Raw genomic sequence first — 15,107 nt, forward strand, 5'->3', positions numbered from 1 at the left:
ACATGTCCGCTGTCGGTTTATCTTGTCTTTTATTTGCTTAAGGTCGCGAAAGGCGGTGTGAAAACTGTTCCCAGGACAGCAGTTAAGAGCTGACAACATACCAGAGTGCAATGCGCACTCTTGTCTCACAACACCAATGAGCTTCTGATTACCATGCTGTCTCTCCCACAACAGATCAAATCAGACAAGGTTTCCACGGGTCAGGTGATCTACAGGCTGGACGGGCCAGGGGTCAACCAGGAGCCCAAGGACCTTTTCGAAATAGATGAGAAAACAGGATGGATCAACAGCAAGATGCCCCTGGACAGAGAAAAATACAGCAGCTTCACGGTAAATGCAAAGCACCTCACACACTGCTAGATCCTCATCAGCGGTTCCCTCGGGAAGTAGCACTTTAGTGGGGAAGGCACTGTAGCACTTTAGTGGGGAAGGCGATGAGATCTGTCTGACCTTTCCTGAAAGTGTGTCTGGGAAAAACCAAAGCTGGATGAGCCATGTTGTCTTCAACATCTGCTGGCGTCATGTGTCTGCAGCTGAAAGCCTTCGCCTTGTCGCCGAGTGGAGAGAGGCTGGAGAGTCCGACCACCATTGAAATCTACGTGCTGGATCAAAATGACAACAGGCCAAACTTCACCCAGCCTCAGTTCGAGGGCAGTGTTCGTGAGTTTGCTCCACCAGGTAGGATGTCATTTCATGGATAAACAAAATGTGTATGTCCCTGTGTAGGGGCTCCATATACTGTATATATTCCCAGAGCTCAGGCCCCTCTGAGTTTTCAAAGCTCTCAATGACGGTGATATTGTGATGAAGTGTAAAATAACAGTCTTGTCTGTGCTTTCACATAGGTACCTCGGTGATGCGAGTAAAAGCTGAAGATAAAGATGACCCCATGACAGACAATGCCATGTTGAGTTACTCCATCCTCAAACAAGAGAGCTTCCCGCCTAGCAAAGCAGAGAAGAACATGTTTGGCATCCGAGAAGCAACGGGGGAAATTTACACTTTCGAAGGCATAGACAGAGAGGTACTGTAGATGCTCAACAGCCTTCATCAGTAGTCATGATGGCACAGTCTCAACCAAGCAAATGGTTGTTTATCTAATACTGTATATGAGTACCTCTCACCCTATGGTATGATATGATCACAGGTCTAAGTGGTTCAGTAGTGCTTGGTGCGATCAGCAGACTGTCTCAGTTCTCTGTAGCTGCTTTCTAACATGCAGCGAATTCCTTAAACTTTTTTTGATATTACTTAGATGATTAGATTACATTCAACTTTATTGTCATTGTGCAGAGTACAAATACAAAGACAACCAAAATGCAGTTTCCCTCTAACCAGAAGAACAGGACAAGAAATATAGTGCAATGTAGACAATAGTATACAGTTGGTTTACAGAAGGTGGTTTAGAGTAATATAAATTAAATGTGTGCAGTGTATTAGCAGTTATAGATAGCAGCAGACAATCTGCCTATGTAATATGAACAATGTGTGAACAGTATGTACAGATATGTGCAATGTAGTAACATTATAATGGACCATGGATGGATGATCTCTATGTGAGAAAAGGACAGTCCTAAAGCTTCTGTTCAGTCTGAAAAAAATATTGACTAGTTCTCTCATTCTGCCACAGGAAATCCAGGCCATCAGCCTGACTCTTCAGGTGGCTGACATGTCAGGGATGGGTCTGACCAGCACTGGCCACGCCATCATCAACATTACTGACATCAACAACCATGGTCCAAAGTTCCTCCCTGACAAGGTGACCACAAAGACAGGGATAAAGCTCCATGTTGCTCTGCTGCGAAGATTCTTCTTTTAAAGCAATACTGGAGATCCCTTTTAGTTCACATTATAGTGTCCAATATCAAACAAATACTGATTAAAAAAAAGTAAATCAATGCATGGCAAGTTATTGCTATATATAAATAACTTCTTATTTATTCTTATTTAGTATACTGTAATAAAACACGAATTAAAACATTTTACTGGTTTAATTAACAATATGTATACATTTCATTGATTGTGCTATATAGTACAAGTTCTATGCTGTGGAGAATGCCGTCACTGATGGAATAGGAAAAGTCAATGCCACTGACGGTGATGAGCGTGGTGGACAGAACTGGCAAGTTCAGTATCACATTTCAGAAGGGGATCCCAACTCACACTTTTCCATCGCAACAGATCCTGTCACCAACCAAGGGATTTTGTCAGTCATAAAGGTGAGAATGTTTTGTCACATAGATTGCACCAAATGGGAGAATGTTTGCAGTGGTTTAGTGTTGCTATAGTGAACCACAAGAATGGGGAACCAGTTGTTTGGCTGTGTTCTTCTGCCATCTTCTGGTAGAGTTGCTGCACATGCAGCCTCCTCCATAGAAATTGTTCAAGGAAAATGTAGCTGCAGCCTGACTGTCTCAGCTCTGTTTTCATAATGATAGGGAACTTAAGCATAAAGCAAAGAAAATGCCGTAGCTTGCGTTTGTTGACAGAAGATTATAGATAATCACACGACTGTCGTTCAAGTAATTTCTGTGTAGGTCAGTCTGTGTGTGCGTGTCTCTGTATATATACACCGCTGTTTCAGAGTGTTGGTGTGATCACGAGTTTAGACAAAACACCTCTGACACTGTTGCTGCTGTGAGACATTCACAACAATTGTACTTTTGTATTGCTTGTTGATGTCAACTTTTGGTCTCCTCCTATGAAAGTCTCACAGTTCGCCCCTGTTTTTTTCTGCAGCCTCTGGACTTTGAGTCCAATCCTGAGCATGAGTTGGTCCTAACTGTGTCCAACTTGGTGCCACTGGAGGGCATCGACTCCCCTTCCAGCACAGCTACAGTCACCGTTATGGTTTTGAATGAGAACGAAGCGCCCCGCTTCTATGAGGACCCAATCCTCGTGGCGATTCCTGAGTCAATTGTGCCTGGAACAGTTATTGTCAAAAACATCGCCCACGACCCCGACACTGCCAAACTCAGGTAAGACCAAACCATCAGTCATAAGGTCACAAAAGACCAAGGGACTATGCTGACTTGTGGATTCACCTTTGAGTGTGTGTCTTCTGTGTTGCTTTATTGGACTTTATCCACCCTTAGGTTCGAGATCAGTCATGACCCAGAGAGGTGGCTCGTCATTAACCATGACACTGGAGAAGTCAGAGCTAGACGAACCTTCGACATCCGCTCGCCGCACGTCAAGAACAACATTTACCGTGCCATGATTAAAGTATCTGATGCTGGTGAGTCCATAAGGCCATAAGACCTAATGGCTGCATCCTTCCCTTAGATGTCTAGACTAGTGGCCTGCTGAACTGAGGAGACTGGCTGTCCTTAAGGTGCTCTGTCCTCTTTGTAGGTATCGATGAGATCTCGACCACAGGCACTCTGGAGATTTCCCTCGTTGAGACGAATGACTACAGCCCTCAGCTCTTACCACTGAGTGCCACCCTGTGCAGTAACAGACAAACCCAAGGTGTCCTGCTGACTGCCACTGATGACGACATGCCCCCACACTCTGCGCCTTTCACGTTCACCTTGCCCTTTGCAGCCAACTGGACAGTTATGAATATCAACGGTAGGATTTGTTGCAGAGAAAGCATGGGCACTTCCCAGCCCTCGTGTTTTGTTGTTAAGACCACGATTACTGGAACTCAGTATTCCAGCTTATGGGTTACATTTTAGTGCTGTCTGAAAAAGCTAATATTTCCTCTGTTCAGATACCCATGCAATCCTGGAGCATCTGGTGGACGTTGAATCCGGAGAGTTCTACGTCCCTGTGACCGTGTCCGACTCGGGTAAACCCCAACTCGCCTCCATTAACTACATCAACGTCACCGTATGCCCATGTGATGCAGACGGGGAGTGCAAGGCCATCTTTGACGCCATCTTTGCCAACCGAGTGGGCATCAGTTTCATCGCCCTGATCGTCATCATGAGTTGCCTCGCCCTCTTATTCTGTGAGTAGACGGAGTGGTGGGTGGCAACCGATGTTTGATTAATGACACCGTCTTCAGTGAGGTTTCTGGAATCTGAGGGCCAACTGGATGATTTCTTCAAATGCTCAAATCATTTGCTGTCGTATGAATGCTTGAAATCAGGGGCTCAACACATTTTTTAGTGTAAGAATTTGAAGCCATATAAATGATCTCATACAAATATACTCGCGTGTTGAGATGACCTTTTGCTCTTCCCAGTATTGCTGTTGCTCACAGTGGCTGTGGGAGCCTGCCGAAGACACCACATGAAGAAAGGAGGCGGACTGCTGATCGGGGTGTCGGATGACGACATCCGTGACAATGTCCTCAACTACGACGAGCAGGGCGGAGGAGAGGAGGATGAGGTGAGACGACTTCCAATTGGAGTCACATCTAACGAACACATCACCACTAATGCCCGGATTGCATGATCCAATTTGAGATCCAATATCTTCAGTCTCATCAAAATGAGCATTTGATAAAGTATCAAAAACACAATTTACATCTGTGCAAACACAATAATACCAGAAATACTTCAGTCTTCCCTTAATGTCTTGGTCATCCTATTCTTTTGAAGAATGTGTTCAACATTGACCTGCTGAGGAACCCCAGTGATATCGTTCCTTCCCCATCGCCCTTCGCTTCCCCGGTGTCCGGCTTCCCACGAGGGAGACAGCCACTCAGGAAAGACGCTCCGCACAACCTCCCCTCGCCGACTTACCCCCGCAGACCCCCTGCTGATCCCACTGACATCGAAGATTTCATCAATGATGTATGTGATCTCTTATTCTGCCATGTGGCTCTCATGGTCTTACTGCTTAGTCTTACTGTTTGAGTAATGGATATGTGCTTCGGCTCCTTGAATTATGTTTGATTTGGGTTGTCATGTTCTCTGAGATGAATGGCAGTCAAAGAATACAGGCTCCCTTTATAAGACTTTGTAAGAGATGAGACAATATTTCTCTAATTAATACAGCCTACTGTTGCTAACATCTTTGTTACATGATTATGGTTTGATAAATGAATGTAATCTAGTAATGAACGTGTTGTCATCTGCTCCACTTTCCGTACAATGCTTCACTTTTACATGATTTCTGTGATCAATTAAGGATGACTGATCATCATTGGTAGCAAAACGGAGAAAAACACACATCCCCCAAGAGTGTTTTCCTGCTATGAAATCTCATAGAATTTTCTCTCTCCTGCCTCACAGGGTCTGGAGGCAGCTGACAACGACCCCAACGTGCCCCCCTACGACACCGCGCTCATCTACGACTACGAGGGGGACGGCTCTCTGGCCGGCAGCCTTAGCACCCTGGCCTCGGCCAGCTCGGACGGAGACCAGGATTACGACTACCTCAACGACTGGGGCCCACGCTTCAAGAAACTAGCCAACATGTACGACCCACGTTAATGTAGCCCTGCCCACCATATCCAACCTAGAATTTTCAGCACTGACATGCACAGAGCATAGAATAATGTTTGAGACTAAACATTCACACACTTAATAGCAGACACACCCATGGGCCTCTTCATTATTACCTTCGGTCCTTTCCCGGAATTTTCAAAAGTTGCTTGTATGGTAACAGACCGTGCCATCTGGTCAGACACAATACACAGTGTTACCTTGTTCTCTTCATTTCTATAGTTCAATTCTTTTTTTTGGTGCATATATTACGACAGTCGGCCCAAATGCGACATCATGTCATGGTCAAGGCTCATGGAAACCACAGCAACAGATAAAAAGTATGCCTGGTGGTACTCTGGTGGTAGACAGAGAAAAAGGCTAGAAGGGACTGAAGGGATTTTAGGTTGTCTTATCCGTTTGCTGTTGGACATCTGAGCATAAAAACATTCTGTCAGCTGTATTGAAAATTAGTAATGGTATTGGGAATATCTGTATGTCAAGACTGTATCTGGTAGTAAGGAAAGTAATATCCACAGATCAATGAATGTAGATATAAGAATACATGAGATGTGGTACGTAGACCTCCAGAAAATTGGAGTTGGGATGGCCTCTGGTACGTTGGAGTTTCCCATGTACGAGTGAACATTAAAGGCATGAACACGACTCTGATGAGGGATTTTTGGGTTTCCTTTTATGTTACCTTTTTATATGATATGTAAATATAATGTTATACTTGATAATACTATAATGATACTTGGTTTTCTATTGTTCTCCTGTTTTATGTTAGTGAAAGAGTAATACATGTTTTGGCAAACTGTTCAAGAACTGAAATAACACTTTCACGTGCAAAAATATTTTGATGTCTTTTTAAGCCAGTGTTTCAGTGTGCTTAATTTAGCCCTATTCAGCATTAAATATAATAAATGTATTCTCAGTAAAATCGTACGGATGTATAACTTTCTTTTTATACTTTCAATTCTGCAATCATCAAAAAAGAGAAAAAAAGTATGATGTATTGTCTTTGTGTGTATGTTTTGTATTGTGCTATTTATTTCATTCATGAGGTTAAAATTGTGAAATGATACCTTGTACCAGTCAATTTTGTGTTTAATAAACCAGAACAGGCTTTTACACCCTCTCTGTGACATGCTTCCCTTGGCAATGTATGCGGAAATGACATCACCATTCATTAACTAAACACATACACTTCTTAGGATTTATTTGAACACACACATTATACAGCTTTGTTTGATTTGGGCGCAATACAGTATGTCTGCATTATAGCCTACCAATGTTCTCCTCTTAAAAAAAAAACATTCAAGCAGCCAAATCTGAAGCTCTTGAATACGTTTTTCCTCACACTGAAAACACTTGGCATCCACAGTGATAATATTCCTTTTTGTATGGTATTTGGAATATCTGAATGCAGCAATCTCGTTCTGCAATCTCGTTCTTTGCAGGTAACACTAAGTTAGGAAAAACATAAACCTGAATATCGAAACCATGGAACGGTTGTGTAATCTCTACAAAGGAGCTTAATCCTTTCAGGACCATATTTGGCTAATTATTGCATTCTGTTCTCTCTTCCCTTCTCTGTACAAACAATGTTTCCTGTACAAATCGCCCATTACATTCAATTAAAACAGAAAAAGTTATAATTATTTTCCATTCCATTCGTTCAGTTCAACGGACAGTATGGTAGGAACCTTACCTTTGTTCTTTTTCAGTCGCAAAAAAAAACTATCTGCAAAGATCAGTTCACTGCAATAAGAGTATGTCGGCTGGCAACATAAAAAAGCGGCCATCTAGGGAACATCTCTAGCACCACGAAGCCAGTCCTGTGCCTTGGGCAAGTCCCCCAGACAGAGTTCACGCGAGGTTGTAGTCGTCGTCACCATCCTTCCTGGGAGGCGTTGGGGGCTCGCGAGGCTCGTCCTCCCCAGTGTCCTGCTTGTCCTTCTCAGCCTCGAGCCAGGTCTGTGGGGCTATCATCTTCTTGGGCCCATGCGGTGGGGTGCCGAGCAGAGCCTCAATGTCCTCATAGTTCACTACTTCACGTTCCAGCAATGTGTTGGCCAGCTGATGAGGTCGCAGGGAATGGAAGGATGGACGGACGGATGGATGGATGGATGGATGACAGATGAACATGACAAAACAAACAAACAAAACAAAATGAGAGAGAATGCAACAGAGAAAAGAAAGTGATGAATATTAAAAATGTATCCATTTCATGATCTCTGGATAATCTGAATCCTTTGTATTTGTGGTTTCTAGTATACAATTGTTATAATAAAAAATCCAGAGTTACTGAGTTAAAGAGTAAATACATCCTAGGGTCTATTTTGGATAGTTAACAACTTCAAACATAATTGGTGCGTTTTAAGCAAGACTGTTTATTTGCTGCAAGATCGAACGCAACCGCTGATTTGACAATACCAGACCAGGAAGCCATGGTATTTTCTTCCAACAGAGACAGGTCTTGTTATAACCTCTCTGTCTTGATCAGAACACCACAATTAACAGAATTTTGCCCTCAACCAAAAGTTTTAATTTGTTAACTATGGTAAACAGACCTTAGGTTGTTTTTTACCCCAGAGTTACACTTTAATATGGCAGACTCACCACTATGAGTTTATCCCTGTTGTCCAGAAGCAGCTTTTCTGTCTGTCTGTATGCACGAGCCACCAGCATTTTGGCCTCCTGATTCACCAATAAAACAAATGCACAAGTATGAACACAAGAATGAATGAATGAATGAATGAATGAATGAATGAATGAATACTAATCAATATAGAGTTAAGAGTATCGATGATTACTGATTATTCTGATTATTCTGTTTTAGCTATTCATTTGACATCCTTCCATCTGAGTGAGTTAGCTGTTGCTAATGGAGACCATGAGGACTCACGTGGTCAATCTGCTCCGCGAGGCCCTGGCTGAAGGGCCGGCGTCCGATGGCTCCCTGCTCCTCCGTGTCTGGGAAAGACACCTGACCCACACTGGGTGACATGCCGTACTGCTTCACCATGGAGTAGGCCACCCGTGTCACCTTCCTCAGGTCATCCTGAGCACCTGACACAGGGCAAACACATGCAGTTTTGAGCGATGTTGAGTAAAGCAATGCATAGACAAACACACATGGTTTGACGGCGAAATCAGCATGTCCTAAAGTTGTTTGCAAAAATCAAGCCTTTTACTCATCTGTGGTGTTTGTGAAAGAGAGTGTGATTTTGAGAGGGTGTTATTTTGTGTGTGTGTGTGTGTGTGTGTGTGTGTGTGTGTGTGTCTGTGTGTGCGCGCATGTGAATGAATGAGGTGATGTGTGTGTGATGAGTGTTTCCCCGGGTTCAGTGCGAGCTCCACCTGTGGTGACTTTGTTGAATGTGATGGCCTCGGATGCTCGTCCGCCCAGCGCCATGCACATCCGCTCAAACAGCTGCTCTTTGGTGAAGAGGTACTGGTCCCTGGGCAGGATCTGGGCAAACCCCAGGGCAGCATTGGTCCTGGGGGCAATGGACACCTGAAACGCGTGAAATACACCAAAGTAAATACGTACACACTTAAAACAAATGTGTTGAAAACAACACATGTGTCCATATAGGGACAACACCATTTGTGTTGTTTCCAACACATTGCTTTTGCTCTTTGTTACGCAATATGTGTTGAAATAACACAACTTGCGTTGAAAACAACACAACTTGCATTGTTTTTTTTAACACATCTCTGTATCCTGATAGTGACAACACAGTTTGTGTTGTTTCCAACACATTCGTTTTAAGAGTGTAATACAGTACATTTTCACTGTGAAGCTATCTTGAAGAATACATTACACATTTATAAGCTGTAATTATCTGTTCAGACAGTAGTTTGCTTTGCTCACCTTCATGACTGCCTCGGTATGTTCAAGCAGCCACCCAACCAAAGCATGACCAGACTCATGGAAAGCAACCACTCTCTGCTCCTCTTTGGATAGGATCTTGCTTTTCTTTACACTTCCTGAACACACACAGCAGAAACAGAGGAAACTCAGTGGGTCATAAAAGTATATCAGCCAAGTACAATGCAGACGGAAAGTAGGATGCACCTTTAAGATAAAAGAATACAAGACAGAAGATATTTTACAGCTCTATAAAATATACCCTTTATTACAACCCATTCAATTGAGTGTCTTGTAAAACGCATACTACAGACAATGGCAACGCTGTATAGTTGTCCAGTACCTGCAATGACCCTCTCCACTGCATACTCAAAGTTGAACGTGTCGATGGACTTGAATCCTTCTCTGGCAGCGTGTAAGGCAGCCTCATTACAGATGTTGGCAATGTCGGCACCTGAGACACAAGCAAACAGACCGTATTTTTAGGTATTCAATGAAATTATATAGGCATGACTTACATTAATCCTTAGCTTTTATTTCAATTAAATGCTGCGTTTAACTAGCCTGGCTAACGCCTCCCACTTCTCAAATGAGACGTGGTCTGGAAACCAGACGTTCATTTTCTCGTATTTGAAAAAATGCCCAGATCCTTTCATTGGGTGCCACGGATGTCAATCAAATGCGTCTCTGCATAGCTCATCATGGTCTTGCTTTCTCCCGTTCTGTGATTGGCCCCCAACATCAGGCGAAAATGGGGGCGTTAGTTTCCAGACTGCCTTAGCAGCGAGAAAGAAATCACCGCGCAAGGCAGTATGGGAAACCCAGGCTAGCGTTTAACTAGGATTTGTATGAAATAATGAATGTGGAAGAAGCGTTATTTTTGAAGTGTTAATTAAACATAATGACAATATAATGCGATCAGGATGGATGAGAGCATGTTTAAGCCTGTGGGAGAGGGCCTCTAACTCACCACTGAACCCTGGGGTGAGCTCAGCCAGGCGGAGGGAGTAGAAGTTGGCCGGCTGTGTGAGCTTGAGAATCTTCAAGTGCTGCTCAAAGATCTCCTTCCTCTCCTGAAGAATGAGTGTAGCCAACACCAAGCAATCAACGCATGCATTAAAAATACAGCAACAGACGGGGCCTATGCAGTAGGAAGATGCAATGGTATTTAAACACTCATGTACCTGTAAGGTGGGGAGGTCAATGAAAATATGTCTGTCTAACCTCCCGGGTCTCATAAGTGCATTGTCCAAAATGTCTGCCCGGTTTGTGGAGGCCAAAACAATCACATGGTCTGTGGTTCCCATTCCTGTAAGAAAGACATTTGTTGGTTGGAAGATTTGAGTGATGCATCAGTCTCCCTTCATTGCAACGTCTCTCCATCTTACCCAGGTTTGTAATGGTAAAAGAAGAGGTGGGTAAACGAACTAAACCTTTGTCATCACTGTGAGGTGGACAACAGCGTAGGCTACCGGACAGAACATGTTTGGAAACAGTAGAGGTTATTGCCCAATGCTTCTACAGTATAACCAGTTCTTATAGAATGCTAAATGCTATTTATAAGTACATTAACACAACTTCCAAAATATTGGAGAGTATATGGCACTTATGTTTGTTCTGCCTCCACTAGAGCCCTGATCTTACCGTCCATCTCGACCAGTAACTGATTGAGCGTTTGCTCTTCCTCGGAGTTGGAGAAGCCAGACACATTGGTGGAGCGCTTCTTTCCCACAGCATCAATCTCATCTATGTAGACGATACAGGGGGCCCGGGAACGTGCCTCTTTAAACAAACTTCGGACTCTGGCAGCACCGAGACCTAATCACAAACATACATGAGCGTCCATCAAAACACTCAGAAGAAACACAGTTGAAATGGTCAACATTGAGCATTTCATTCACATTACTTCATTTTTACCAGAAGAGTAGGCAGTGACATACAGATAACAGGAAAACAATTATGATAGAGCAAGCTAATGTGTTCAGTTCACTTTTATTATTAAGCAAGCCACAATGCATTTTTAATGCAAATCTAAAATGAAGGGTCTCTCACTGCGTGGAACTACATGGTGTGATGATGACATAGCTCTGCTCTACAACACCATAGGGACATGTGGCATATGCAATGCTATAAACCAGAACTACGTCATTTGGACATATGCACAGTGGGCAGGTGTTAAAGAGACCCTATGCAACATTTTCATAGTCATAAAATCGCTTAAGAATCGTTGTTTTGCTTGACTGACCAGTTTTATCGAAAACACTAATATTTCCTCCCGTCCCCAGTGTCCCTATCCACTATTGCAGCCTTGCAGTTTGTCTAGGAGGCGATCACTCCTTGTTTACATCTGGAAGTCTGATAGCCTATATTTGTCTAAATATACACGCTAAAGCTGTAGGGGAAGCTCTGCAGAGAAATATGCAAGCATAAAACGAGCGAAAACGAAAAGCGAAACCGAAATCGGAGATGAAATAGCCAATCCTGCATAGTTTCTCTTTAAGGTTAATCTGAAAGCAGAAAGTTCACCATCTCACCTCCAATGACTTCAACAAACTCAGACCCGGCCATGGCAAGGAAAGGCACTTGTGCTTCAGTTGCCACTGCCTTTGCCAGGAGGGTCTTCCCACACCCTGGAGGCCCCAGCAGCAAGGAACCCTTGGGGACCTTGGCCCCCAGCTGGAGGTACCTATCTGGGCACTAAAAATAAGACCCCTTTGTCAGACAAAAAAAATGGATATCGTCAGGGATGTTATGGTGAAAAGATGAAACCCTCAAACTCCACACCTGCTCTTACCTTTAAATAGTCAACAAACTCTTTCACTTCCATCTTCGCTTCATGCATCCCTGCAACATCCTTGAAGCTGATACCCTTTCCCGATTTACCATCAACAATAGTGAACTTGGCCATTTTTAGCTGATTCTGTTGAGAGAGAGAGCGAAAAGAAGAATACCACATTAATGAGGAGAATATGCTTGTTTTATGATGACTCGCTTGAATCGTGAGAAACTCACAAAAGCACTGAAGCCTCCTTCTCTGCCTCCCATGCCTGCAAGTCGGAAGATGTACCAGAGGATGGCTACCCCAATCGCAGCCATGCCAAGGGCATACAGCGCACTATGACAAAACACAGAGTGGTGAAAGATGTTAGGCATATGACAAATTGATTCAATACTTTAGCTATTATCCACCTGATTATAGTAAGGTACTTAACTTGTTTAAATCAAACAAAATGTTACAGCTGATATTCATATTCCATAACCACAGGCATAGCTCAGTCAGTTGTTTATCAGAACAATCCACTCACTTTCCAAAGAAACCAGTGCGTCTGTATGTAACGGGGACTCTGTCTTTGATATCGATGTTGAGCTCCTCCTCAGCTGCGCGTAGCTTCTCTTCAAACTTGTCAATGTTGGCCACCTGCATGCGATACATCAGGGCCAGCCTCTGCAAAGAGAAGCAGCCACATCAGTGCTCAAGCAATGGGTGAATAAATGTCACAAAAAGGCATCTTGACAATGACATAATCGGCCAACATACAGGTCTTCCAAAGATGACTGCTCCAGGGTGGAGGAAGATCTCCACAACGTCACTCTCAGGAGCCACCTGCACACGCAACACCTCTCCTTTTGCCAGCATCTCATGCACAAAGTCATTCCAGGAGATGTTTCCCCCACTGGTGTTGATGGAATTGAGGACACTCATGATGAGTGCAATGATAAAGAGGGTACGCAGGCGCTCGCGATACATTTGGTCCTCTTGTTCTCGACGTTTCTTATCCTCTAAGGATTTAGAAGATAATCAAGCACAAGTGAAGCAGAACACCCATATAGCCTATTCATTGCTCTGAAATTTAAAGGACACGTCAAAACAACTGATACCTTCATCTTCCTCAGGAGTCTTGCCCTTGCCTCCATCTTTCTTCTCTTTACGTGACTGAGAGGTGCTAAAGTAATGAAGGCCACCTGGCAACAGAATGTTACACTTAGTATAGCGTTCCATTCCACCACTGCATTCAGTATAGCTACCATGGACACTTACCTAATATCTTCCATAATCCACCTTGGTTCAGTATCTGTTGATTTCCATGCAATGCCCTGGTGATCCCTAGTATTCTTGGATACAACGGTGTGTTGAGCTACATAACAAGGAAAGGGGTTATAAAACAGTCGTAGGCCTAGACTGGCATCAATTAAGTTCAATATGCAATTCACAGTGAGCAGTGAGTACTCAGATTTCCACCACCCAGAAGTCACAGGACAAATGATTGGGTTTAAGACAGAGTGCAAATTCAGTGCCTAAGTAACACATTTAAAACACGTTCATTCAAAACATTGAATAATATTCTTACCTCGGTATAAATTGATTTGAACTCACGATTCGTTTGTAGAGGTAATGTCTCAAGTAATTTAGGTTTCAAAGGCTCTTTGCAACAAGACCCCGATTCCAGCTTTCGTTGAAAGATTCTACTGGTGACACGGTCTAGATTTCCTGAGGCACTGTTTCTGTGACGAGATATCAATGTCCAAATTTGACTTCCTTTAATATGCTTAACGTTACATGACTTGCCATAACGTTGCAAAAGTAACGCAGCCATTGCAACTTCAAGCTAACACTATTTAACTAGATCGTTGAAACAGTTGTCGCGTACATTACCTAGCCGATGACGGCTAACCCTAGGACAAGCCGATTAAAATATATTTTTTATCATTTTATTTGTTGACCATCTGGGTATACTAATATCATTGTCCTTGCTATCAAGAGTCAAGACAACATAGGCCTAGCTTCAGTGCTTGTTAGCCGCCTGTACTGTCACTGTAAACGGGTCCTTATTCAACAACCAAAGATTTTGTAACAGCAAATGATACACCTCTTGTCGCAGTTACACGTGAGAAGTAACTCGACAGGCAGCTCCCTGGCTAGCTAAGCACTTTAGTAACCTATGGCAGTTGAAGATCTCTGTCCACTTGAAATATCTTGATAATCCCTGCTCAAATGTTGGATTCTCAGTGTGCCAGCAAACACACTATTGTAAATTGATTCCTTGCAAAGTAGTTTAAAATAGTATCAACAAAGTTGCTCTAGGTAAAAATACAGCACCTACAGTAAGGAATGTGTACCATTGCGATTGAAATTCCATATGATAGTACTAAAATGGTGGCTGAGGAAAACACTCGTGATGTCATCACCACTGCGCGAACGAGCCGTAACCCTCGCGCGGAGTATTGACGCAATATATTTCTGTTTTGATTCTGGAGCTTTATTTCTTGTCTACTGGAGCAACGCACACTTTGGGCTAATGGTAATCTTCCTGTTCTAGGTATTAGGTAATGTACTTCTTACTGATGCTGGAAAATTGCTTTTCTCCACACTGTATACTAATATACTTACAGTGTGGAGAAAAGTAATAATGATGTCATGTTGAAAAAGCTGACTAATTATCTTGTTAATAGGCTATTAACAAGATAATTAGTCAGCTTTTTCATCATGACATCATTATTACTTTTCTCCACACTGTAAGTATATTATACACAGACTGATATATTTCAAATGTTTATTTCTTTTAATTTTGATGATTATGACAAATCCCAAATTCAGTATCTCAGAAAATTAGAATATTAGCCTACCTAAGACCAATATATATATCTTTTTAAAATAGAAATGTTGGCCAACTGAAAAGTATGAACATGGAAAGTATGAGCATACAGCACTCAATAGGCTACTTAGTTGGGGATCCTTATGCCTGAATTACTGCAGCAATGCGGCGTGGCATGGAGTCGATCAGTCAGTGGCACTGCTCAGGAGTTATGAGAGCCCAGGTTGCTCTGATAGAGGCCTTCATCTCTTCTGC

At 42.9% G+C, this 15,107-nt stretch overlaps 2 protein-coding genes across 2 annotated transcripts in view; one reads left to right on the plus strand and one right to left on the minus strand.

Annotated features, from left to right (window-relative positions):
* Nucleotides 1-6,506, plus strand: part of cdh15 (cadherin 15, type 1, M-cadherin (myotubule)) — a 15,311-nt gene extending 8,805 nt beyond the window's left edge. Inside the window, exons 3-14 of the mRNA XM_062549500.1 lie at nucleotides 175-330; nucleotides 534-678; nucleotides 846-1,024; nucleotides 1,631-1,759; nucleotides 2,034-2,219; nucleotides 2,740-2,978; nucleotides 3,096-3,238; nucleotides 3,355-3,573; nucleotides 3,716-3,955; nucleotides 4,193-4,338; nucleotides 4,551-4,745; nucleotides 5,187-6,506. Of these exons, the coding sequence (XP_062405484.1) occupies nucleotides 175-330; nucleotides 534-678; nucleotides 846-1,024; nucleotides 1,631-1,759; nucleotides 2,034-2,219; nucleotides 2,740-2,978; nucleotides 3,096-3,238; nucleotides 3,355-3,573; nucleotides 3,716-3,955; nucleotides 4,193-4,338; nucleotides 4,551-4,745; nucleotides 5,187-5,387 (2,178 nt within the window). The 3' untranslated portion in view covers nucleotides 5,388-6,506. The remainder of the gene's footprint in view (nucleotides 1-174; nucleotides 331-533; nucleotides 679-845; nucleotides 1,025-1,630; nucleotides 1,760-2,033; nucleotides 2,220-2,739; nucleotides 2,979-3,095; nucleotides 3,239-3,354; nucleotides 3,574-3,715; nucleotides 3,956-4,192; nucleotides 4,339-4,550; nucleotides 4,746-5,186) is intronic.
* A 77-nt stretch (nucleotides 6,507-6,583) lies between these two features.
* Nucleotides 6,584-14,358, minus strand: spg7 (SPG7 matrix AAA peptidase subunit, paraplegin). The gene is made up of 17 exons (XM_062549499.1): nucleotides 13,608-14,358; nucleotides 13,298-13,394; nucleotides 13,138-13,221; nucleotides 12,797-13,038; nucleotides 12,564-12,703; nucleotides 12,271-12,373; nucleotides 12,053-12,178; nucleotides 11,793-11,955; nucleotides 10,903-11,076; nucleotides 10,443-10,567; nucleotides 10,229-10,331; nucleotides 9,602-9,712; nucleotides 9,262-9,377; nucleotides 8,745-8,901; nucleotides 8,290-8,453; nucleotides 8,004-8,081; nucleotides 6,584-7,460 (listed from the first exon to the last, which is right to left on the minus strand). Exons 1-17 carry the CDS (start codon nucleotides 13,851-13,853, stop codon nucleotides 7,251-7,253), a joined length of 2,439 nt encoding a protein of 812 aa, XP_062405483.1. The 5' UTR covers nucleotides 13,854-14,358; the 3' UTR covers nucleotides 6,584-7,250.
* Between the last annotated feature and the right edge of the window lie 749 nt (nucleotides 14,359-15,107).

This window comes from Sardina pilchardus, chromosome 11, assembly GCF_963854185.1.
Source record: "Sardina pilchardus chromosome 11, fSarPil1.1, whole genome shotgun sequence".
NCBI classification, from domain to species: domain Eukaryota; kingdom Metazoa; phylum Chordata; class Actinopteri; order Clupeiformes; family Clupeidae; genus Sardina; species Sardina pilchardus.